The sequence below is a fragment of the Pieris rapae genome, chromosome 20 (assembly GCF_905147795.1).
Source record: "Pieris rapae chromosome 20, ilPieRapa1.1, whole genome shotgun sequence".
Lineage (NCBI taxonomy): Eukaryota > Metazoa > Arthropoda > Insecta > Lepidoptera > Pieridae > Pieris > Pieris rapae.
Window position 1 is genome coordinate 5,611,612 of NC_059528.1, and position 27,747 is coordinate 5,639,358.

The window sequence follows — 27,747 nt, forward strand, 5'->3', positions numbered from 1 at the left end:
TTCTTCTTTCTATACCAAGAAGATATTTCTATCGGGTTATCGGTAAGAAAAGATTGCAAAATTTGACAATCAGAAAGCGCCTTTTTTATTATGGCGGGTTTATTCATTATATAAATAAATCAACTTGTTGAAGACACGTTAGGTATTAAGAATATGGAACGGTTCTAATATTTTTTTCATTTATATTAAATGAGCAGGTAGATCAGGTGATATTAATAATATCGCCGCCCATGGATACTCACATTCTCATGGCGAGCCAGTGCGTTGTCGGGCTTTTAATAATTGGTACGCTCTTTTCATGAAGGACCCTAAGTCGAATTGGCTCGGAAATACTTCAGTGAGCAGTTCCACATAGTGGTGGTGCGCGACAAAAATTGCCTCTAAAAACGATTAGTTATAAAACGATGGACGTCGAGGTGATACGAGTGGAATTTCGTATGATGCCTCGTCGTCCGATGTTGAAACTCAGCTGCAGGTCCGAACAATTCCTCTGGGCATTCTAACTAAAGAAGTAAAATATTTAATAAATTTACTTTCAATAAGGTAATTATACTAATTAGCAATATTGTTAGGTAATAATATAGGTTATTGAGTGTAACTGTAGTCTTAATTTACAAGTAAGCTAGGTCGACCGGTTTATGCACATGGGCCAATCGACATGCTTCATAGGAGCATATTGTATACTACTCTCTTTTGATTTATAATTTAGGGGCAGACGAGCCTACATAAAAGACATCTAGCCCATGGACACCCATGTTATTGTGTGCGTTGAGAGTTGTTTTAAGTCTATGTAAATCAATTTTATAGCGTTAAATCCGCATCGCATCACCGATAGTAAGCTGATATAGCTAGTACTCATTTGTATCTTTCTGTTAATTTGTGTTTACTCTATGATGAACAAAGAAAGCACTTAATATTTTTTCAGGATAGAGAAATTTTTGTTTTTTTTAAAGATTTTTCATTCCTGAATGCGCGAAGATTCTTGTACTACGCGAAATCTGTATATATGTAATCTGTTAAGTAAATGAAAAGCAATCATTCAGACAGTTACTTCTGATACTAGTTAATTCTTATTACATAGATGACGATATATAGATAATATGGTAACAATTTACATAAAAAGTTTTTAAGCCGTAGTAAAAGTATTTCATCGTTATCATTCCATAGCCATTTGAGGCATGTGTTAATGTCCCAATTTAGGTAAACTAAGGTTTCTCACCTATTCTGTGCCTTCCGCCTGCACTTCTGTATGCAACGATGCGAGGCGGCTCTAATAAGGCCTTACCAATGCATTTTAGAAAGTACAAGTTATACAAGTAAGTTTCCTATTGTTTTCAGCGTTTATGTTTCGCGTTTTCAGACATTTTTAGCGGCTAAACAATTTTATTATTTATGACGTAGTAAATAATAAAATAACATTATTTTGGAAATTGGAACTGACTGTAGACCTCGCTTTAAGTAGAACATACATTGTACAGGTACATCTAAAACTGAATAAGAACAAATATTTTTACCTGTTTGTTATCCTGTGCGGTATTTTTATGTGATATATTGTAACGGAGCGTTCAAGTATTACGTCACGCAATTTTTGGGATTCTTGATCCAAATAACGTTCGAAAAAGTTAAAGAGAATTGCTTTCGTTCTATTCAATTTATTTTCTAACAACAATATTGTTACATATAGATATTGGTTAATATATAATGTATATATAGGTAAACCAATATATATAATAATTTCTATGATTGAATTTTTAAGATACTATGTTGTCTATTGATAACTGCCAAATATCACGATTATGCTAGCCTTATCTCTTTGATTATAATCTGAGGGTCCGATTCTGATTCGAGATTTAGGGACTCTTCAGATCTATGAATATTTCAGTTCACTGAGGCCGTTTGAGACCCGACCTTATATTTATTTTATTTACGCAAAACTAAACAAAGTCTATTTCGAAATAACTAGGTTAGATTTAATGTGCTCTGTGAACTATAAAATTACATATAATGATAAATTACATCCGAATGTAAATAAACTATATGGGCAATCTTGCGCTTATCCGTAAAGGATTTTCAGCTTTATGGCATTGGTACTTAAAGATTCAAAACTTTCGTAGTTGTTAGCGAGTATAAAATTTGATTATGTATTATTTGAATTGACGCCATTTTGACACAGGAGTCCACAGCAGCACTAATTTATTATTCAATTGCAGATTCGTAGTTAATAAACCTTATTGCCATATCTTACGGCCTACTTTACAATGCACAAAATTGGTACCGATTCTTCCATGACTATTATGGTAGACCGTGCCTAAAGGCATTGTAGAAAAAGTTGTCAAATGCTTCCAATAGAATCTACGACTTAAAGTTGTATACTAACAGTTATGGAAACCTTAATGTCTGGAAGTCTTCCACGGTCTACACAAGACTTTATCTTTTGCGAACTAGCGAACTGTGGAATCGACTCCCGGTGGGGGTCTTTCGTTTTCCTATATCCTATATCCTTAAATTAACCAGTCATCAGATGGGCAAAGGTTTGAGCTGTTTATATCGCAAAACTCAGATCATTACTATGATGTCTCGGCCATGTTACTCAGTGTTCTGGTCCCAAGATCCCAACGGTAATAAAGTCCTTTTAACGGTATAGATGGTTACCTAAAGTCATGGATATGTCGATTACTGAGAACATATTACAGGCTATAGACTAACGAAGCCTAGAGCCGGGTTTAGAAATTAAACGAGCCAGTCGCAACTTGGCAGGGAGGCGCAACGGACGTGTAATCGATCTGATATATTTTTGATTAAAGTTACTGTGGTGTAGTGTACTTGTGTTATTCTTGGATTGTGTGATACGAAGGATTTAAAGGTAGGGTTTTCATGTCTATCGATGAATATTATAGAATATTCATCGCTAAATAAGGAAATGGTATAGACTATAGAGAATTGTGGCGCTAAAACCCTTAACTTTATATGTTTTTGCTCATTTTTAATTTTTAGACAAGTTCATGATCAACTTTTGCCATAGATTTTGGGTGGCCTTCCCGCGGCGTATTAAATAGCGCAAAATTTCCGAGTTAGAGATTTAAAGGTGCAGAGTCGGAATTGAAACCTACGACATCATGGTTGAGAATATAGCTAGGCTTGCAGTGCTCAGTATATTAAACATCTCATAATTTTCTGTACTATGGAGTAGAACGCGAAAATTTTGGTACTAGTCATAAATAATCTGCTTGAAGAAAAAAATATTTATGAAAGAATGATTCACAACATGGCTTTTCCTTTTGTTTTAAACTCGGTAATACTCTTGGGATTACGCGGAATAATAAAATTGTGCTTGCTTTATATCAGTTATTTAAACATTTATTAACACTTAAATGAAATAGCTAGTAACAAATTATTTATATAAATGGAATGATTTAGAGCCCGACATATCCGTTTATTCCGTTGCATATCCTTATAATTATGTGTTATGTTATTTGTTTTTGTATGAACGAAGTGTGAATAAATTAATTTAATTCCTTTAGGGGACAAATTTGCGCGCCATTCTGTGACAGAATATGAGAGCTCACGATTGTACCACCTTACACTTGTACCATATTCTTGCAATAAATTATTATTATTTGCCAAAGTTTTTGACTTAAGAATACCAAGTCAGTAAATTCCATATGACAAATGAAACCCGAATAAGGTTCTCTAGGATTTCGTTTTCCGGTCAAAGCTTAAAACAACCTTAAATTTGCTTTAAATGCCTCTAGTCATGAAAAAAAGCTTACGCACTTTAAATTCGAATGGCCTAAATGCCAGGGACATTTATATTCGTAACATATACAAATTTCCTTTATTTATACTGTATCACGATATGTACCATAGTCAATTATTCGTGAACGGCAGTAGGATATTTGTTTTTCACAGCGTACGCATTGATATTCCATATATTAGGACGGCTGCAGGCGCTTCTTTGGGTCATTTTCACACGGAGCGCTGCTCTTGTTTTTATTTTTTTATTTTTTTTTTATTTTTTGTACTCCTACAGCTAACACAAAATACATATAGGTACCTAATATCAAATAAATACACCGAGAACATAGCCACAGATGGAATACATGATATGTTATAACTAAAAAGATTTACAAAAAGGAACAAACAAACAAAGTATTCAATACATTTAACTAACTGATTAAATTTAATTAATTAAGCCTAAATTGGTTGTGTATGGTGTAAAGTGTGGGTGTGTACGTGATGGTGTGTATGTGTGTCGATTTTTTTTTAACTATTTGTTTATGGTGTATCCAAATAGAGCACTCTTAGAAAATGTGATATATTCTTAAGAATCTTGACATTTTAATTAATATCCTTGCGTCATCGGTCGCTATTAATTAGCTGAGCAAGCTTTGAGATTGACAAAGGGTACACTAATTGGAACTTCGACTCGAACAGTTTGATTTAAGTTTTCTGTTGAATGCTGAAATATCGCATTTGAAAATAGAACCTGTTTGGAAATGCAAAACTATGTACGCGAGTACTATTTAAATTAAAACATCTTGAGCACCAACAGGATGTATAAGTTATTATCTATTTCCCACGATCGAAAACTCGTTTTTTTAATAATGAATGTTTTTGTTATTGTGTTTTTAAAAATATCTATTGCAATGAAATTAAATTAACTATTATTGGAAAACTGTATCTGTAGCTGAGAATAAAAAAAATACAAATTATGCCAAGAAAATATCAAATTAAGTAAATTGGATTTTCGCGGTGTCAACTTAAAACACAGACGATTTAGTAGTTTGTGTAACTTAGTCTGATTCCTAATTGCTTTAGAGTTTTAGTTTTTAATATGATGACATATGTTTTCACACATATCGCTTCCTCCTACGTTGCTTCTCCCCTCATCCTTATCAAGTGTCAATATTTCATATCCTGACATTCCCTATTAGACTTTCAAATATCCTTTTGTTCATGGAAATATTGTATTGCTGGTCTTCGTGAAATATATAGAATAACATCATAACATCATTGCCAAGTGCCATGCGTATTTTTTGTATTTAGCCGCAAACCCCTGGCAGTGGATGCGATAAAAAAAAATTAGGCCTTTAACTTTTTAAAATTAACATCAGGCCACTCTCCCGCCCGTAAGCCCCAAGTTATGTATTAAAAAGCTGTTAGAGGTGTCGGAGATTATATACAGTCAAAATCGGTTATAACGAAATCGAAGGGACTCATTTGGTCGTCACAGCAGTACTCAGTTGTAACAGCCGATGATGTTTTCTATAAAGTACCTAATACAATAGAATTCAGCCGGGACCTTTGGTTTTGGTCAAAATAACCGGTATTTTGTTCTAAACGATGTCGTCGTAAATGGTTGTAACTGCACTACTACTACAAGAAGTATAGTGAAAATCTTTTTTTATTTCAAAACAGTCCCCAAATGTACTGAATAGAACAAACAGTTCAATTCACGGCGCATCCTGTTTTAGACGACATCGTATTTGAGAAACAAATACAACTGGGTTGTATTTGTTAAAAGTACACAGGAAAACATAAAACCTTATAAGAAATTCAATGTGTACAAATCTAAAAGCGGCGGAGCCTAGAACCTACTAACATCGTTACCGTTACCGAGTTTTATTTCAAAAGAATTTATATTCGCCTTTTCTGGAACATTCCTTTGAAAGTGTTAAACGTTTGGCTGTTTTCAGTTCACACAGCAAAGACCAATATAATAATCCTCTTACAAACTTTTCTTATTTTTAATTAATGGATGGCTGTGGTGGCTGGTTCACAGCAATTAGTAAAATTTTTGGACTCATTTATAATTAAAGTGTCACAAAAGATATTTAATAGGTGTATAAGGGGTTGCTACTAAAAATTTCGTTATCAGTTTCTGAGAACTCGAACTATTTCTGGACAGTATAATATACTCGAATGCTCTTCAAATGTCTATACTATCTAAGCAGTAAGGACAAGTTTATTTAATGCAAGTCCAGAGACCCTGGATTCATAATTGCTTCGAAAGGGTATCTAAAGGGTAAAGGATGAGTCACTTTATGTTGTAATAAAGAACACGAGATGTTAGGGTTGCCTGGTAGAGATCGCTTATTGTATGTACAATGATGTATAAATGAATAACCGTACGTAAAATAGTGCTACTTTCCTTCAAACATTACGTTTATTTCAGTGTTAATAATTATAAGTAATTATACAGATCTAATCTATAAGTTGTTAAGAACCATTATCAAAGTGTTAAAGCTATTGAAATTGGGTTGTGGATAGACGTAACATAACCGTTGGTAATTCGTTTGATTCACCTGGGAAACAAGGCTGTAATTAGTTCACTAAATCAATCGCTTGCTCAAACATTTGTGTAAGACTATTGAAATTCTCAGTTAGTACAGCTTCGCTAAGTACGAAGTATGAAACATTGGTATCCGCGGTATGGTTGGCTTATGGAGAGGTACTTCGAGTAGCCTATTTTATTTCTAGTTTCTAAAATTTTTACTGTTGTTTCAATTCAATTTTTAGCTTGTAGCTTACACGTGAAATATTACTTACTATTAGCCGGAGTCGCTTGCTAAAGGATTATTTAATTCGATTATTTGGATTGTTTACACAAAATAAATCAGTAGATGCTCACGACTATCTCTTATTTTCCATCCCTCTCAATCCATATGTTCCTTACCTCAAGAACGATTTTAAATTCATGGTAGCTGTAAGGAAAACTATATCCTCCATGCCGTCCCCTGTGAGGCTATAGACTTCTTATTGAAAAGGATATTACTTAATTATAGCATTTGTCCTGTCAGAAGTTTTCGCCAAAATTCACCGACATCCAGATGGAGCGTTCTGATAAACGAGCTAGGTCTAAATATCCATAGTTTTTTAAATCCATTTTTCTTTGGATTTTCTGTTATGTTTGCCTCTAAATGCTTGTCACATTCAATATGGTATTTTACTTTTCTTGTAACTTATATTAGTGTGCCGGGTGTTTAAGCAAGCTTTTATAAATAAATAGCTTATACAATAATCTAATGTATGAGCTTTTATATGCTAGAATTTTATAAGATATGTTGCTGTTTAAATAATCAGCAACAAGTTTCCATAAAAAATTTCACATTTCTAACATTATAATGTAGAATCTTTTTTTAAAACAGTCAAACCTATATTTTACAAAATATGTATAATTATTTGGTTATTTGTGCTTCGGTCAGTTACAAGTGCGATCTTTCACCAAACTGTCATTGAACCCAGGTTATTGTTGCTGAAATGTCGACTTTCGCTATAAATCTTCTTAATTGTTCTCAGTTTAGTCATAGTGCGTTGAACTAAGTCTAAATATGTATGAGACGAGAAACATAGTCTAGGAGATGGTCTTGAAATGCCTACCTCTAATGTATTGTTTACAATTCTAATTGTTACAGTGTATTAAAATAAAATAAAAATGTGTAAGATTTTAGGAGCTCTTTTAAGTGAAATATTAGTTTGTGCTAGCGTTCCCAGCTCTTCCATAACAAACTTAACAGTTCCTTTTTTTTGTTTTTTTTTTTCAATTACAGTTAGTATTTTATTCTTAACTCTTTATAACATCTCTCAATTTTTTTTTAAGTATTACGTGAGGTTTTGGCTCATGAGCATCTCCAACTCCGCGTAAGGTAAATTGTATCGTATTGAATTTTATTCAAAATAAAAGGTATACTGAATATGATGTATATATACGTTATAAAAATTATATCTATCTACCTTACAATATAAGCAGTAAACGATGCTTTGAGGACATGCGAGGCAGAGCCATTGTTCCGTCACCAATAGCAATTGTAAAGAAGAAATTTTTAAATCGCATATCCGTTTAATTTCTCTATCTAGTTTATTGTCTTTTCTCTATTATAATTGTTATTTTTATGTTGTGTTTTAACTGTTTCTGTTTCTAACAAAACACATATACAGAAAAAAAAAACTTTAAATAAAATACCTATCAAGACCTAATAAAGCCCAAAAACGATAAATATTAAAGGCTGGATGTCTTATTGTTATGACGTGATATGTTCTGGATCCAATTTTAAGAAAAAGTAATAAGTACATAAAAGTGATATTACACGTTATTTAGGTCGATAAATTTGTATGTAACTGTGACGAATTTAATTTATTGAATACTTGTTATTCTGTTCTCAACTTTTGCGACGTGACCAAAGAGTTCCTTCTGTTATGCGTTATAAAAGTTTATCTGAAAATTATTTCATATATGCATTCAGTTTATATTTCACATATATTAATATGTGTAATATAAACACGTTTAACAGATAAATTTTACCTATTTATACCATCAAAGAGAGGGCGTACTGATGCCTCTAGCATTAGCCTCCTGGCAGTTAATATCTTTCAAATCAAAAATTATTTATTCATGTAGGTAACACGATGTACACTTATGAACGCCAAAAAAGAAATATACAATGAATGCTATTAATTTTACATTTTCTGCCAGTTCTCGTAAATTCGCAATAAACTTGAGCAGCTGTCGTTTGCTTGTTTTCTGTTCCATAAAAATATTACATCCTTAGTTCATCTTATTCTTCTTCTTTCTAATGTAATCAGATACTTAATAGAAATGTTTTTTCATTGTCTGAAGCTAAGAATGTATACCGAGACAATCGGTATTTAGAATGTCTAACCAGATTTTTAAAAATCTAGTCAGTTTCGAGGCGATTGCTTGCCCTAATTGTTATTCGACTCTTACACTATGTCCAGAGTATTTAAACAGCGAATCTATTAGTTCACTACACGCAAAAGTAAATTACCGTTGTGTCACGTATTTAATAACGTTGGTACTTGTTACGTTGTTTAACGATAAAACAATTAAAATAATAATAGAAGATTTAATCCTGACATATTATTAACTAGTTTTCAGCCGCGTTTGTCGGTTGAGGGACGGATTTTTTGACAGTTACAATAGATACTGCGATACCCGAGGAAGCTTAGGTGTATAATTAATAAATTAATTATAGGCATGTAACTTTACCGAGGTTTAATGAAAAGTTCTTTAAAAATGTTGCGAATATACGAAATTTGTGTATGCTGCAGACGGAAGCTAATAAACAATCACTTAAGTGAGCAATAAAAGTTATGTCTCTTACTTGTTAATACAAAGTTACACGAGAGTGACAAAGACAAAACGGTAATATAAGTATATATTATGCTAAGACGCACCATTTATCATATTACTTAATCAGTTTCATTGTTTTAAAGTAGGTAATTATTAGTCTGTCTATGTTTGAACTGAGATACAGAGTCGTGGCAGCTTTTGAAACTATATAATTATAATAATAATCTAAGGGCATGAAAATTTATCTTAAAAGGTAGAATAGAAGTAACAATTATATTATGAGTCATTAGTCATTTTAGACAATATATATTCATATATTATTTTATCACTAAATTATTAAATATATTACAATGTTATCAAATAAATATTCTAGTACATTAAACTAATATATAAAATATAAGATTTAAATAAGGATAGTATTATACAATATAACTGAAATCCCAGATGTGTGTTTGAGATTGTATCAACTAAGGTATGGCCTAGTGGCTTCAGCGTGCCACTCTTATACCTGAGGTCGTCGTTTTGAGCCGCGGTTGTGCACCAGTACACTTTCTTTTTTTGTGCACATTTAAAATTCGTTCGAACGGTAAAGGAGAATGTCGTGAGGAAACCGGCTTTTACTGATTTATTTATATTCATAAATAACGTGAGGTGTGTTTTTCTAGTTTTATGTACCTTCCTCCCCCCTGGTGAGATGTCGTGAGATTTTATTCAACCCCCTCCCTCATCCCCCAATCTCACGTGAGATTTTTCAAAATGTGGGTGTCTTACGTAAACGCGTTGGGTTGTTATTGAAGAAAAAAAATTGCTTCGTGCTTTTATTTACGACTAGTTAAGACTAATAATCAATATTGCTGAGAGTTTCATTATAAGTGTACTAAATAAAAATTTAAGGCCTTTAGGGTCACCCGTGTTCCTATTTGTACTTTTTTTCAATCAGAAAAAAAATTGCGTGACATTTGCCGAGACCCCCCCTCTCAGTCTCTAGACTGACCCCCTCCCCTCCTTAACACCTCACGTAGTTTATGGAAGCCCCCTAATGATTTGTTTATTTATGGTTATATGTATTATAAATACTTGCGAAAAAGGAATTTATGACCCGCAATACCGCATATGTATAGCGCGTATTGGGAATGCAAATTATGATTAGGGAAACGTTGGTACTAAAAATTATAAATTTTTTCACACAGAGAAATACGTAATTCTTAAATAAAATAGTTACGATATTTTATATGGATAACTTGTGCACGGCTCTTTGTATATTTTATTACCATTTTACGTATTTCGAATACTAACGTACAAAGTTATGAAATATCAGCCGTAACCAACTTGATATTTTTGTGCTTTGAAACGGCATTACAATTTGAAAATTTATAATGAGAAGAATTTGTATGTAATTTCATATTAAAAGCTTAGTTAAATAAACTAATTTACAATTTTTTTTTGTTATAATATATATATAACCTACATTGTAATAAGTAAACTCGATGTATTGTGATATCGAGTGATGAAAGCATTAGCTCTGGGATCACACCGGTATGAATACACACACAATGAAATCTTTAACTAGATTTATTTTATAGTAATTTTCTCTAAGTACTTTATAATTTTATTTATATTTTCACCGTTTAAACCTTCCTACGACTTCCACGAACATATTAAGATCATATAATTAGCAAATGGACTACTTATTCTCGAGTTTTAGCAAGAGAACCGAAAAGCATTTAATTTTCATATATGTGACAGTCTAAAGCTCCATGTTACCTATCCCTTGCTAGTTAAAAAAAACTATATAACTGTTGACTACTAACCCAACGTCTAAAATATTTTAACAGAGTCGCTACGAAACAATTTTTCTAATGGAGGTCATGTTATCGCCGGTACCGTGACCCCATACAGTATTACCGATTCAATATTATCGTTTCTCCTTTGTTTTATGGTGTATTTTACAATGGATAAATATGTCATGCTCACGCGCTCCTAAAAAGCCGTTAGATCACGCTCTGTATGTCATTTAAGGTTCAATTGTCAACCGGTTTTAACTTATGTTGAGGTAAGATTTTAACAATGTTTTCTAGTCTTAACACTGACTTCTGTACGTCAAATGTATTGGATTTTGACATACCGGTGTTATAAGTTTAGTGTTAGTTCGCGCGAAGTCGCTACCGATTATCGCCCTGAGAATGTTGTTGTAGTAGATGGGCACACTGCACGAACTTGTAGAGAACGTACTATGGATTTTATGATACAAATCTTCGGTTGTTTAAGCTACAGTTACTTAAGTAAATCGCCATACAGACAAAATAGTAGATAGCGCGTTGTTTGTATGTCTCTGCCTACTAAATGTATGCAACTTGTCCAGAGCTAATTTTAAGTAATTCACTTCGAACTTACAACATTCAGTAATGTTTAAAAAAAATCCAATTGTTGGACAAAATGACTAAATTCAAGGTTGAAATATGAGTCAGTCCCACCTCGGATCAATTGCGATAACAAGTAAAAGTTGCAACCTTCGTTTTTTGTAACATAAGCTCCGTTAAAAGATCTATTTACTTTGATATATTTCTTTATATGATAGAGTTAAACATGCCTACGGAACAGCCATAAGGAAGCTGCCGCAGTCCATGGAGTAGGATCATTGCACACTCGTGTTACCAGGCTTTAAAAGAAGAGTCTTTAAGTTTGCAGGTCGTATATCCCACTAAAGTATTGGAAGTCGATGCCACAGCTCGCCAGAGATTTTCAGCGATCAAGTTGGTGCAAATTTGACCTGGAAATATTAAAGTTGTATTCATACCTATTAAGATTTTCATGCATTCATAAATATTTACACGGATGTATTTTGCGATGATGTATTTTGTCAAACGCTTGTCTTTGAATCTTATTAGAAGGCTTTCAAGTTGGGAATTGATTGTTCCTTTAGAAACGATATTTCTTTATGTATATTATACAGAATTTTGTAACTTTGTGTAATGCTTTAGTTTTCATGAGTTTCCACCTCTACTAACCATTTTTAACCATTTTTTTGCGCGCACCATTGCTATATGGAACCAGCTGCCGTCGGGGTATTTCTAAACTAAAACTAGTGTAAGGTCTTTCAAGAAAAAGAGCATACCAATTCTTAAAATTACGGAAACGCACTCGCGAGCCCACTTAACATTAATTGTTGAGCCTCCTGCCCGTTTGCTTGTTCCATATTTAAAAGTGCGAAAATTTATACTTTATAAAAATTTTGTTCATACAGAAAACACCTTTGATTTGATACTAACTGCAAACAATTTTCAAACGCAGCATTCGTATTTCAAATCCAATTAAAACAAGCCTTTCTATCGTTCGGGAAAATAGGTTTTGATATATTCTTTGAAGCGAACATCGATATAAGGAATAAGTTTAGAAGTTATTTTTAAACAAATAATAAACAAGCTGGTTCTGAATACTGTCACAAATTTGTCACGTCTTTTGACAAGTCTTGGTTTCAACTTACAACTAAATACTAAAAGACAAAAGCGTTTAATTATTATGAGCTAAGCTGTCTTTCTTCAGACTTTGGTCAGATGGATATGTTTGTGTGAAACTTGACTATGGCGTTTAGATTTAAGTTTAATTATAAAATAATTACTTTATGTGTAGTCATTAAAGTCAATCGAGTTATGTATGTTGGAAATTATATGTACCTACTGCATTTCCAGAAGCGCGCAGATTACCATTGATACCCAACATACTCAGTATAAAAAGTTTGTGGCGAAATGTGCGTCTGTGAAGCCTGTGGCCGGACGTTCGGCACCCCTTTACTAACATCATGTCAGGCACTACAGTCAAATTACTTGCTTACATTTAAAGCTAGATGCAAAAATCAGGCCTAGCCTGGTTGGTAAGAAAGAAAGCACTCGAAAGCCTATTGATTACCGCGTTCTTTCATTGATTAAGCTGAACTTAATATGTTGAAACTATATCAACCTGTAATGAAAATGTAAATATTTAAACGGAAATGTAAATACTTAATGCATGGAATAGTTATGTTAATTCTGACGTTAAAAAACATATTACTTCTGAGCGGTAAATTATACAAATTGAACTATTTATGTAATGATTGTAGAAATATTTAAGCCTAATTAACAAACATAATTTTAAAAGCTTGACGGATTGCTATCTTCAGGCAAGGCTAACACAAACAGGAAACGACAAAACAAATAATCAAAAATAATGTAGACAGAGAAACATTGTGTAAGTGTTGAGAAATTACGTATTAACGTAAAATAAATCTAGGTATATTTCAAAACTTGTATATAGAACTTGACTCGTTTATCTGCTCCCATTCATAGTTGCCTGGACTTAATTTTTAGTTAAGCAAAAATTTCAAACGCAAGAGATTTTTATAATGTTTGTTTATTTCGTAATTCCTACAGCTAACATATTTATAACAAAAACAACTACACAAGAGACAGCCAAAGATGAAAACAATATATACAAAAAATGTTCAAACGTTTACGAAGGGATTATATCAATGAAAATTATGAAATACTTTTACTAAATAATACCTAATTCGGGTGTGTAATGTGAGGGTGATTGGTGATTAGCGCTATGGATAAATATGATGGATAGATATGAATTATTATATTTTACTGTTGGCCTAGTTTCTTTCGTGTGCGGCTATCATCGGTTCGATCCCCGGAGCACCCAATGGACTTTATGTATGTGCGCAATTTAAAGTCGCTCGTACGACAAACATTATGAGGAAACCGGCAATGCTTAGACCCGAAATCTTGACGACGTGTGTCAGGCACAGCTGGTTGCTTTAATAAAATAAAGGAAGTGATCCTAAAGTAGATACATAAATCTGAGTCCCGGAACCAAAAGGTGCCCCACTGGTATATTAAGTTTTCCTATTGTTATACAAATGACGCATAATTAGTTATTTTAGACAAATATTCGTGTTTAAAAATACACTTCCGTCACGTACTAGTTATGTAGTTTTCCAAAAAGATTTAAAGACTAGTTATAAACTATCTACACCTACCCATACTATACAATATGATCCTTCAAAGCAAACCTTCGCCCAATCCGCTAAGTTTGAAACAAAAAAAACGCCACGTAGACGCACAATATGTTAACACGTGATATAATATTGCTAAATAGAAGTCAACTGTGTCCATATTACACAAGCAAACTATTTGAATATTATAATTTTTGTCATCGGCCTTCCTTTTGTGGATTTTATTACAAATTGCTTGTGAGTGGTCATCGTTTTTTTTCCTGAGGATTACTTTTTGGTGCATTAGCACTTGTGGTTTGGTGCATTTGTGCATTGGTGGTTTTATTTCAATACACACAATAGCTATACGGGAAAAGTAATAGTTAACCCCAGAATTGTAATTAAAAAAAATATTTTTGATAGAATAGGGACGCCCAAAACGGACAGTTATTATTTTAGTGGGTCGCCTTTAACTAGTACTGTCACGTATTTCTTAAATTATTGGTATTCCAAAAAGTTGGTGTAGTTATCTGTCATATAATACTGTCAATGTACGATAGTGTTAAAGGATGTACCATACAATGTTTATACACACAATTTCTAAGTACAATTTTCTTTTTATTCTCTGAGGGTAGAACATGCTCTACCCGACGCGTTTGGCTTGAAATTGATTAATAAGCCTGAGTGAGCAATGTTGTACATTGCTCACTCAGGCTTATTACACGTACACGTACGTACGTACACGGCGTACACTAGGAACGGTTAATATAGAGTAAAACAAAAGTCTAAGAACCGTACATTTTGGCCTTCGAGCTATCCGTACTAAAGGACCTGTACTAAAATATACATTATTTTCAGAATTCATGTCTATAATATATATAATAGAAGAGATCGGTCGAAAGCGATAATTGCCCTCCTTTTTATTTAATAAATAAATAGAATATATTGTATACATATTAGTTAAACTACTTGTAGTTACAAAACTGCTCCCAATTTTCATATATCGCAATTAAACTAAACAATACACGACCTTAAACTGTCATGCACACCGCACCCTGATGACTGATCTCAACCGGTGTGATCAACAACCTTTATTGTAATAGAGGTGGAAATCGCTTGAATATAGGTGTGTGGCCATTGTTGTAACGCTGTCGAGCGAGACGGAATAGAGCCTACGAAACATATTGTATTACGTACAATGTCACACAATAATGTTCTCTAAGGTATCGGTATCAAATAACAACTGCTCTGCTATTGAAATTTACTGTCGACTCAGCAGCATCTCGAGTATAACGGATGTGTCCAAATGCAGACAGTAATATTATTAGCTTTCAACGTATTGAATACCGATTGTCATGGAATTTTCTTGACAACTTTTTTTGTATGGTAATAGATCCACTTTTATTAGTTCTAACTACTATGATATGTCAGAATCCGATTCGTCATTGATGTAAAGGAGGTCCAGTGTAACACCTTATAATCATGATAAATATATATAGAATTTTTACTACGTTATAGCGGCAATAATCGATGGACGTGTCATTGAGCATATATTGACATTTCCTTTCAAATTCCAAGGTCTTTAAAAGAAATATAATAATCGGCTATTTACTTATAAAACACAAATGGAAATATAATGTTGGAAGAAGTCTGATAGTTTGTATATTATCGCTTGTCTAGTGTTTATTTTGTAGTATTTAGTGCATAGGAATTACAAAAATGTAGACTGATTGAGTGATGTGGTGCTACGGTCGCATGCTTTGCTTCAGCTGGAGCAAACGAGGGACGAATTCTTCAACGGAAACGAGACGACAGTTTATGCAGACGTAAAATACGAGGCATAAAATAGAGGCATATCCGGACAAACATTACGTCATTGGCGATACAAATTATTGCAGCTAATGATAGGCAAAATTCAAGGCAAGAGGCGGGCTGGTAGAAGGTAGAGGTGGTTACGGGCTGACATCACATCCGCCGAGGAAATGTCGGAGGAATCGCCGCTAATCATCAGCAATAAAATGGCATCTCAAGAAAAACAAATGAATTCAAGAACACCATTTGTTATTTATTTATTTGGAAGCAAAACAGATACATTTTTACAATAAAAACAAAGTTAAAAATAAACACATTGGATGTATCCACAATAGGTTTCACTAATAAAGATATGATGAAGGCAAAGCAGAACAAAACAAAACATGACAACGACAAATATACATGTAAGAGTTAGGACATTAACAGTTGTTTTAAATTATTTGTAAATAAAGCAGTAGAGGATTTACATAATAATGTGTCACACAGCCACTCAGATCCTATTAAATCCTAATAAAATAGAAGTTTAAAAGTATATGCGAAATCGAGGTATTAAGCAATTTTATAACGAGATACCACTCAAACATTTCAAAGTCTGAAATTCGTTCTAAAGCATTGTTGAGAAAAGCGGCAATAAAGGCGTTTTAGAAGTTTAGAACTCGAATAAAAACTTTGCTGAGATTGCAAATTGCTAAGTGCCTTTAAGAAGTTGGTAACTGCCTTGACGCTGACGGAGTTGTATTTTAGTATATTTGATAATTGGCATCTTTTTTGTGTCAGTCATATTTTTGTCTTCTACTATCGTTTTCGAAAAATCTTTATCATTTTACGCCGGATGGGAGATTGTAATGAATTATTCTAAATACTAGTTGTAGTTGTATAAATTAATTAATCCTATTGAAATTCGTTTCACTTTAATATTTTTTTTACTTTTCTTTTTAGTAGCAGTATGCTCTATGCCAACATATGAAACATTTTGCTATGCTACCCCATAGAGACTGATTGATATTCCGTAATTAAAACCTGCTTTTTACGTTAAACCCTGCCCTTATTAAATCTAAAATTTACTGAAAATCAACGTTTCAAAATATCTGTTTGATTTCGGTTTTTGTGTGGGACGAGATTTCATGTTTTAATAAGGTCCTTATGCGTATATATCAGGCGAATATGATTTCAATACACCTACGTGTATATAAGGTAATATGTGGTTAAATTAAATACTCGATAAGTATGTAATTCAATTATGATCGGCCTTTACTTGATAAATCTACTTGAACTTGACATATCATATATGTATATTATACTATAACGATATATTATGTTGACTCTGTGCTACACTAATCTACTGCATTTACAGTGAATGGACTCAGTATATCTTTATGATAGCACATAGAGGCGCAGAAGTTGTTTTTGTTAGGAAAAAACTAAAATACAACCAAAAGGTATAATATCTTGTAACGGTTGGACAATTTTGCACAGAACCAACACCGCTGTAAGATTATTCATATATTTTAAAGTAAATTATGAAAACACTTCACTTAAAAGTACCATAAGTTATCAGGCATGCAAGGGGTGGTATTTTCACTAAAAAAGCAATCAATAAAAAATACTAATCAAGTTCAAGAAGAGTGTAGTAATTATTAACAGTCCGACACACACTCGCGAGCCTTCTTACATTCAAAGTCAAAAATCATTTATTCATGTAGGTAACACCATCATTTTTTTTTTCTATTCTTACTAGGGTTGCCTGGAAGAGATCGCTTGTTAGCGATAAGGCCGCCCGTTGCATCCCTTGTAATTTATATATACTGTGTTATTTGTATTTCTTTAGCAACGAAGTGTAAATAAATAAATAAAATAAATAAATAACATAATGTACACTATTAACGTCAAAAAAGAAATATACATTGAATGCTTATAATTTAACATTTACCTCAAATCAATCAAAAGAAATTAATGATAATTTTAATATACATATATGAATAGGCCCCAATACAAGAATTTCAAAAGTCAGAATTGCGTTTAATACTTCATGTGTTGATAAAGTCATGATAAAGCTACTGATTTTACGGTATCTTTGCTGGACTACTTTCTCAATGGAAGCACTTGTTGACGTGATCTCACGGATTTTCCTGATATGGTTATGATGACTCAGTTCGCTGTCTGCGCCCGATGACTCAAGTGTGAGATTGACCTGAACGTACTTTTGACAGGCTCTTTAATCGCCTTTTCCGTTAAAACACCAAAACCTGCTAACAATGTGGGTATTACATTATTTTTGAGGAAAAAAAGGTAAAGCAATAAAACAATTTTCAGTTTTGATATAATATTTTTTTTCGGGCTTACAGTCTCTTTACATCAATAATTGAAATATGAATAAATCGCATTAGAATCACGGGACGTCAAAAACCGTGTTACGTCTGAAGTTAGCAACATTTTATCTTGCCTGAAGTTAGCTACTTTGTATTTTTTCTTAATCAATTTAAGTCAAAAAAATACATTTGAACATCATGGTCATGGTTGTCTATCTTTCGGCACCCTTCATTAGTTAACCGGGACGACCTTCGACAGAGAGAGCAGACAGACAGTCTTACCCAAGCGATCTTAGTTGCAAAATACAAGGTTTGATAATGAAAATTCACTCTATATTCATTTGTCTCTACCTCGCATGGCTGAACATTAAATTCAAGTCAAAATAACTTTATTCCTATAGGTAAACAAGTAAACTTATGAACGTCAACAGAAAAGATGTTAAATCACTACATGGTATTAAACAAAGTCGCTTTCTCTGTCCCTATGTCCCTTTGTATTATTTTTTATTGGGCTTAAATCTTTGAAACTACGCAACGGATTTTGTTGCGGTTTTTTTAAAAGATATATTGATTCAAGAGGAAGGTTTATATGTATAATAACATCCATGAAATAGTGGAGAAGTACTGTTATTTTTGAGGTTTCTAATGTGATGTCGTAAATAATTACATTTTTTCCGCTTACATTGCAAACGCAGGCTGAACCCTACGAGTTTTATCAAAATAATGTACCTACTAAGTATTGTACACATTGAAAAGGTCTACAGAAAAGTCCGTGATGGTATATGTCTATATGGTATATGTCGCGTATATTATAGGAGCTTTCCAGCGACGGAAATAACAATACATAATAAAAACCTGCTTTTCATCAGCATTGCACCCGTACGAAGCTGGGGCGGGTCACTAGTTAATTCTAAATTTAAAGTCAATGGCATAGAGCGGGCAAGAAGAAAAGGCAAGAAACTCTACGCCACTCTTTAATCGCCAAATTTAGATTCATACTAATTGTTTGAACTGGAGCAAATCAATCCCAAGATTAGAATCATTTAAGTATTCGTCGAATTTATAAAAAGATTTATTGATTAATTTACGTTTAACGTGAGTGAGAATGAGTTTCGCTTGGGAGTTCCAATTAGGGAATTATTTATTGTAGCTTGTTTTAGTGGTTTGGGTATTAGCTATAGGTTATCGACGCTTGTTTTAGTAAAGGTTGAATAAACTAAATAGTTATTAGAGTTTCACATTAGTGTGGCATTCATTTTATTTTTACTTTTCAGATACAAAAATCTGTGGATTTTGTGCCTCAGTAAGCTTCGGAGTTGCGGTTTCTCCAGGTACGTACACTTTTGTATAATCATAAACTAACCAGATATTAAATAGTACTAATTATAATATTTAATCCCAAAACATACTAATAAACCTTATAAAAATAATTATAAACATAATAATAAATTTTTGACACGAGCATGCATCAAAAAAAAGTTGAGTTTTAATACGTTAGGGATAAAATTGACGATTTCCGCGAAAGGACTCATATCCATAATATAAATTAATTTTAAAAAGATAGTATGTAGTTTCCAATAACATAGTCTTTCACTGAAAGCGTAGATAAATGTAGTTGTGAAATTTATTCTTAATATTTGAACAAAATCATAAATACTAGATGAAATTTAGTATTCAGCGTCTTAATAATGATTTGGTGATGTTCATTTAAAGACATAATATGATTCTAGTGCAACCAAGCTAGTGATAATTTCGCTTACAAAGAGCTCAATAGCTTTTATATGAGCCTATTTTCAACTTGGTGTCAGTGAACCCAAGCTGCGAGCAGCATTCAGGCAAAACATTTTTTACGCCAACTTAACCTGATGTGAAAGGAATTTGCTGTTTTTTAAAAATGTTAAAAACATTTGCGAACACCTCTTTTGATTAATATTTTTAATATAAAATATTTGGTGTATATGTTTTTTAATTGTTGGTATTATGGTTCAATACATTAGATTTTGTGTGAAAAACAGTGGGCGATCTTCCAGGAAACTGATGTTAATTAAGCCGCCGCGGGTATTGATGACAGAGGGCTCGCAACTCGCAAGTGCGTTGCCGGTCTTTTAAGTATATGGACTCTCTTTTCTTGAAATACCAATACCTAACTGCTTTAAGTATTACGCAGAGAAAATCATTTTAAATTATATTACTTAAATATTAGATTGTCACGGGTGGATATTTATATTTTAAACAATTTGATATGTTTATTGGTATGTTCTTTAATCAGTGATAATGTAGCATTCGATTGGAGAATGTAGAATTTTTAAAATGGGTCCTGTACTTTTTTCAAATATACTTCATGCAAATCTTTCCTTCTTATAATATTAGTATACTTAGATGAGACATTTATATAATATTAGTTATTCAATAGCTAATTAAACATTATTAATCTGAAGAGTATTTAATATGCTTTATCTGGTTATCTAAGGACAAAGATAAAATGAAACAATAGAGGAACGATGTTGCATCTAACATAAACGTATTTTTTTTTCTTCTTTTTTTAAAATGGAATCTCGCCGTTGGTTTGAAGGGCCTTGACTTAGCTCTGTTTAGTTCGGCGAGCGTGGCACAGTCGGGATGGTCTTTTCCCATGACTCTACCAAGAGCGTCTCCTTCTCTGCTTGAGCTGTCGCGATGTAAAAGCAATGCCTTCGGTCGACTAGTTCTGTGGCCATAGCACAGAATATGATATATGAAATTTCATTACTTTACTGAGTGATCTATAACCACAGAGTAATCCTTAATAACTATGTCAGCGGATTTCAGCGTATGACGTCATCGTACTTATTGTAGGCGTCAAAACATTATTTTTGCCCTTGAGGAATTGAAAGTACTTTGGGTACTATAAAATGCTATATATGACATATGGAAGAGGCCTATTCATAGAGTCTCAAGATCCCCTTTATCCCGTATTAAGTCTAGAAACTGCTTTTCCTTTGTCGAAAGCTCTGTATGATACATGAAGATTACCTTTGACTAACCCTTCAAAGGCTTCTTACATGATGACGCATAAAGAGAATACAAAATGGAAGCTCAGTAAATAATGGGAAATGGAGAAGATTTTTTTTGTCTGTTCCGATATTTTTTTTTTGCTAGTCGTTCCAGTGTGTGCTAACTGAAACATTAATGAATTAATAATACGGTATGTCGAATAATGAGCGCGTCCTAAAGAATTATGTGTATATTAGAACTTATACATACATATTTAACATAGCTTAATAATATATTGTTCAAATTATTTCAACAGTTCAAAGGAAGCCGTATGTAAAACGTTAACAATATTACTTAAAAATTCATTGGGTTCGATCCACATACGGAAACAATAGTTTCGCTGATTGCAACAATCAAACCGTAACGCCAGTTCATAGTTTAAGAGCTAAACATAATACTATGTACACTTATGAACGTCAAAAAAATAAATATATAAATTAAATGCTTCTAATTTTACATTTATTTTAGTTTTAGTTCTCAAAGGCGTGGAACGGCAGAAAGGAACTGGCAATAAACTCTCCGCCACTTTTTTTTGTTTTATACAAAATTTGTAAGGAGCTGCAACCATTACACCATGTTCCACATGGCATCTTAAGTGATTAATAATAATAAAACAATTAAAAACAAAGAATTGTCTTAGATTGTCAAAGATCCTGTATGAGCAGAAGGCATAGGAGGGAACATTTATTTATTACCGCATATACGAATTCAAGTACGACAGTTACCGCAAGTAGCACCCGCTCACGAGTATAACGCATGGTCAGCCTTTGCCCCACTCGCCATATTTTACCGAGAGAGACAACCCGACGCCTACACGGAATGCTTGCCCCAACGGATGACTTTTCCACCATCGGGGAAAAATAAAGACAGAGCTAAAGTAATCTTCTAAACTGTACAATTAGCTTTTTGCCTATGGCTCATAACGAACTTACCAAATCTGACAATCTAACCTAGCTATAGTCTATTAATTTTGCGGCCGAAATACTATTTACATTGACCTTGTGCGAGGGTTATCTCTTAGACTATAGTTGCAGTTTTGGTCCGTTACCCAAGTCGTGGATTGTGATGATTTCATGTCCAGCCGTGTCTTACCGTTTTCTAAAACATAACAGCGAAAGTTTTGCGATTTCCACATCACTTTCACTGATTGATACTTTTTACTTTGCATAATTACGTTATTATGGTATAAGTATATCAGATTACTTTCATTTATCACATAATAAATTTATTTTAATTGTTTATTTATGGAAAATGAACGAAGTGATACGTAATTGATATGCATCGGTATTCTGTGACTTCTCAAAGACGCCGAGCAGTTTAGAAATCTTAATGTAATTCTGCTAATATTGCACTGATATATATATAAGAACTGATGTAGGACATTTTTTTATATAACAGGGGGCAATCGGCAGGCTCATCTGTGATAAGTGATACCGCTTATGGAAGTCTTCATACGAAACCTTAGACACGTCTACAAATACTTAACTTGATTTTTGACGTTAGTATGTGTTAATAGGGAGAGATAGGTTTATAACTGGGGTCGTTACATGACTTGATAATTAATAATCATATCAGGAACATATACATAAACACATTTTTAAAATAACATTTTCCTACTTCATTTTAATATTTTCAAATAGTATATTTCTCCCCATTACTGAAGTGATATACAGTCTCTCTCAATCCCAGACGGCTCGAGTGCGTTGCCGGACTTATAATTTGTTAAATAATCGTTTATTTTTATTTTTAAATAATCAGCTAGCTCAAGTAATGCGCGGTTGTAATGATATCAATTAAAATTTAGAACCATTTTTAAATCATTCCGACGAAATAAAACTTTAAATGGGTTCAAACACATCTCTGTGTTATCAAAACCAATTCATATCAATATCACAAAGCCTATAATAATCCGTATTATTAAGAAGATTTAAGAAACTTATTTTACATTAGTTGTAATCAGTTTTTATCGTGTTCATATCACGGGAGAGACGTAAAGTCATTGTGCGACGGCAATTTTCCGCTGTTTACGTCCAAATACGAAGATATTAAGCGTGTAATATCCTCATAGCTTTAGTCAAAGCGTTCTGCTTTTAGTTAATATAAATGTTTGTTTGATATTTATCAAGAAGGAAACATGACAGACACGGCACAAATACAAGATTTTCAAATCATATCGAAATCATTTATTCATTTAGGTAACACAATGTACACCTATGAACGAATATAATCAAAAATAAAAAAATATTAAATGGTAAATGATTCTAATTTTACATTTACTGCCAGTTCTCTTAAGGGCTTAGAACGGAACACAAGAACTGGCAATAAATTTTCTGCAACTCTTTTTAATTGCCAAGCTTTTTGTTTATGTAGGAGAAGCTACATAAACAATGCTAGTTATAATTATAGAAGTGTGTTTGCGTTGTTTTTTAATTGCTTTATAATTAAATAAATAAATATTCCTTTATTCATTAGAAACAATTAATTATAATTTAAGTAAAAGTTTTAGGTAAAAAATACCTGTGTCAGGATTCCCAGCTCCATAACAAACTTTATATTAAATTCCTTAACAGTTTTTGAGTGCATGAGTGTGAGTGTAATGTGTTGTTAGGTCATAACAACACATTAGGTCATATATAATAGGTCTCAGAAGCAGCACCACATATGCGTATAATGTTAACAAACAACCAAAAAAAACAAATTTTAAGAATTACCGTTTTTGGTGGTAGCATTTTTCTGGTTTTATGTATATTTTATTGTGTGTATTTATTAATTTATTGATTTATTTGTACTATCATTATTTATCATTGTTTTTTTACTGTTTTCTTGAATAAGAGTTGTCTGGAAGAGATCGCTAGGTTAAAGCAGTACATTCCATCATTGTCTTTTATTATTAATATTACTATTGAACTCAAATAGATATTTATGATTTTCCTACAGAAATAATGTTTTTGTTCTTTGTGACATATTTGATATTAGGTTATGTCTTGAACTAATTAAATGAGGTCCTTCAATAACTTCATGCTATATTATATTTTTTTACAATGAATAAATCTCTCAATATTTATTTCCATTTATTTAGACTTTGTTACATTACAAATAAAAACAAGTAACAATAATAATAAGGGATAAAACGCCTTATCGCTAACAAGCGATGTCTTCCAGGCAAACCTAATAAGGAAAAATCACACTAATGATGCGAGATCCTTTGTCCTTTTTCAGTCCAAAGTAAAATATATTTCTTTAGACAGTTTTCTGCTTATTATTACGCAGAAAACCATAAATAACGTGACTATATTTACGACCTTCAAGATATTTTCATTTCTGAGCAATTTTCCGCAGTTTGCACTTGCACACTGCACGAACAATTTGGTCCGGCAAACGAGCGTAACACGGATAACTGATTGGTTTGGTTTGTTTATAGACACAGTAATCTTAAGTATAGGAAAATTATTGTTAGGAATCCAGTGTCTTTATATTACGGGTAGTACGGGTAGTCGCGGTGCGAACGTTGTGTCCTCGCAATAAAATACTAAATAAATAGTTTTCCTTTAACATTTTTATACCCACTTTCGTAACCAAGCAAAGAAGAGAACCTTAACAATTATTAATGAAATGCTGTAATGTCTTCAAAATATACGTGGAATAAGTGATACCATTATGATCCTATGTTCCAAATTAAACGTATTTTTTTACGGGTTACTAAATTATCTTATATCTTATCTTAAGTAGCTATTTGACAGTATGATTAATAATTATTATTGAGATTAATATATACATATATATGAGAGGGACGGATGCAACGCCATCTTGCTCAGAAAAGCGTTTAATTGTTTCGGTTTATTAAGCACTGATTAATAATCTGTTTCATGGAAAAAACCTGTCAGTATAATTATCTATCTATGATTGGAGGTGGTTTAAGAGAAATTAAATTCAAATTTTTACAACCGTCATTTTTGATAATTGCCTTTCAAATATTGTTCAATTGCTTCTTAAATGGTAGGTCTAAAATCCTTCGATACTACCTGTTTCCCAGCGAATTCCTTATCTCGAATAACCTCTGCTAATCCATTGTTTCTTCCACATTCATGTGACCATTATAATGTAATTAGCAAATTAACATTGGATCGTGATGCTCATGGCTGAGAATTAATGATGATAATTATTTATATTGTTTGCTGAAAGTCCAGTCTATTGCGCGGTTTCTTTTGAATAACACCCATTTAATTTAAGGTCTAATTCTAGGTGTGAGTTTATTTACTTGGATAAATTAATGTAGCAAAGGTTGGAATATTTAGTATGTATTTATTATATATACAAAAAGGTTCAAACATTTACGAAAGAACAAAATATATTAAATGCATTTAACTATGTTGTGTGATAGTGTGAGAGTGAAGGTGGGGTGTGCTCATGATGCAGGTGATTTAGCACTCTGGATAATCTTAAAACTTGAGACTAGCTAAGCTTAAACTAGTCAAAGTATTGTCGTCTGTGTTGTAGTAACTTGTCTATCCGGGTTGTAGTCACTTGTCTATCCAATTGTATATCCGGGCTGCAAGATACAAAACTGAGTTTGAATAGTGGTGGTGATGTGAGAAACGTGAAACAAAGCTCGATTACAAGTCTGGTTGGTAGGAACATAGTAGTTTTGAAACAATATTGTAATTCTACTTTGGGCTATCATCTGTAATCAGCCTCTTGGCTTTTAACAGATTTTATGATATGACTTTGATATGATGTTATATTTGTTTTCCGTCCGTAACTCGTAAACTATCAAAATACGGTGAGTGTTCTCAGCCGAAACACGCAGTCCGCCGTTTCCAAGAGGCCCGAATTTGCTGAAGTAGAATCTTGTAAACAAGTTGATCTCTTAATGTCATGCTCGATAATTGCAATTCCCAAATGTTATTTACTTCAGCATCGTGATAACGCGGCGCACCACTCATATGTTGCAGTGTTTTGTTTTATTGCTGCTGTTTCGATATTAGAGCGGCTTGCTCACCCCAGAACTAAATCCCATGGGACCATATTGGTTTTATGACAGTTTTATAAATGAGAAGTTTATTCTCCAGACTGAGTACGCCTTATCTATCTCTAATAATAACTAAAATAAACAAATGAACGTACAATTTGTCGTAAAATTTAAAGTTATAAACTAATATATACAGCCTGTGTATGTAATGTATTGTATAAAGACATAGTACATTATAACCTAGATACATATATATTTTCCATAACATGTTATTCCGAATTGAATAAATAAGCAAAATTTTTGATAATTTCATTGTATTGAGTTAATTATATGATCTCGTTCTTGATTTTCAGGAGAATCAAACCGGCCACCGTCACGCCTTCATCATGACACTGCACTGGTGGATGCACTGGTTCTGGGTGACAACGCTGCTCGTTATTATAGGTGAGATACTTAAGTATTGCACAAAATTTTCCACAAGCCAGACAATATCCATAAGACTACTACTAAGACATAAGCCAGAAACTTCAGTGCAACTTTGTTTTTCCCTTTAAATGATTTTTTTACTCGGCTACATACCAACGTATGGAACATTTTGCTATGTTACCACATGAGTCATGGAAAATCTTTGCTATCCTGAAAAAAAAAACTGCTTATTAGGTTTTTCTTCTTCGTTCCCTTCGTCATTTGCAATTTCATGACACCTCCCAATGCCCTAAAGGCATAATGTAACCCGTCTGTGAGTTTTGATTCTTGTCTTATTTTTTTCTTTTTACTTTCTTACCCTTATTAGTACGTTTCATTCCATTGCTTTCTAGCATGATGCTAGTTTACTTAACATCTATAAAATCTTGGTGTATATAAGTACTACATCTACTCGCTCAGCTACACAAGAGATCTAGTATTGGCGTCAGAGGGTGAGTTCACACTGGCAAAGCACACAAAATGTAAAACCTATCTTAAACTAATACATCATAATTTACTTCTTGTACGAACATGGTCTATGATTATTGAAAATGCCCTTAAATTCTCTTGAGGATTTATTTATACACATACAAACAAGATTACATAATAAAACCTGTTCAATTGCAACAGTTAGATATAACCTTAGTAACGCGACATCAAGGCCGCCTAAGAAATCGTCATCGTGATGGGATTACATATTATAACAAATATATATAGAGAATAGATATATACGTATGTATTATTGAACATAAATATTTACTAAATCAGATTAGAAAAGAGTTTACCAATTCTTAAAAGGTAACGTAATCGCGAGCCCTCTGGCATTGAGAGTGCCCATGGGCGGCGGTATCACTTAACATCAGATGAACCTCCTGCCCGTTTGCCCACTGTTCTATAAAAGAATTTTGTCCTTCAGGCCCTAAGTCAAATTGGAGAGGAGGCTGGAGGATGTTTTTTTTTGATCATTGTAAAAAGATTGGAAACTAACGAGCATATTCGCTACGCTTACGATTTGAAAAACCATACGTTTAATTGTCATTGGACAAACGGATCTAACGTACATATCATGTCGCGTGTGCACGCCTAAAGAAGTATT

At 32.9% G+C, this 27,747-nt stretch overlaps 1 protein-coding gene across 3 annotated transcripts in view; it reads left to right on the forward strand.

Moving 5' to 3' along the window:
- The window catches only part of LOC111000978, a 56,526-nt gene that overhangs the window by 16,839 nt on the left and 11,940 nt on the right, over nucleotides 1-27,747 (forward strand). Inside the window, exons 1-3 of one of the 3 annotated variants that reach the window (XM_045632655.1) lie at nucleotides 2,753-2,863; nucleotides 19,459-19,515; nucleotides 26,540-26,630. In XM_045632655.1, the coding sequence (XP_045488611.1) occupies nucleotides 26,573-26,630 (58 nt within the window). In that variant the 5' untranslated portion in view covers nucleotides 2,753-2,863; nucleotides 19,459-19,515; nucleotides 26,540-26,572. Of the gene's footprint in view, nucleotides 1-2,752; nucleotides 2,864-19,458; nucleotides 19,516-25,424; nucleotides 25,499-26,539; nucleotides 26,631-27,747 lie in introns of those variants that run through there. The other 2 variants (XM_045632654.1, XM_045632656.1) reach the window with 2 other exon arrangements.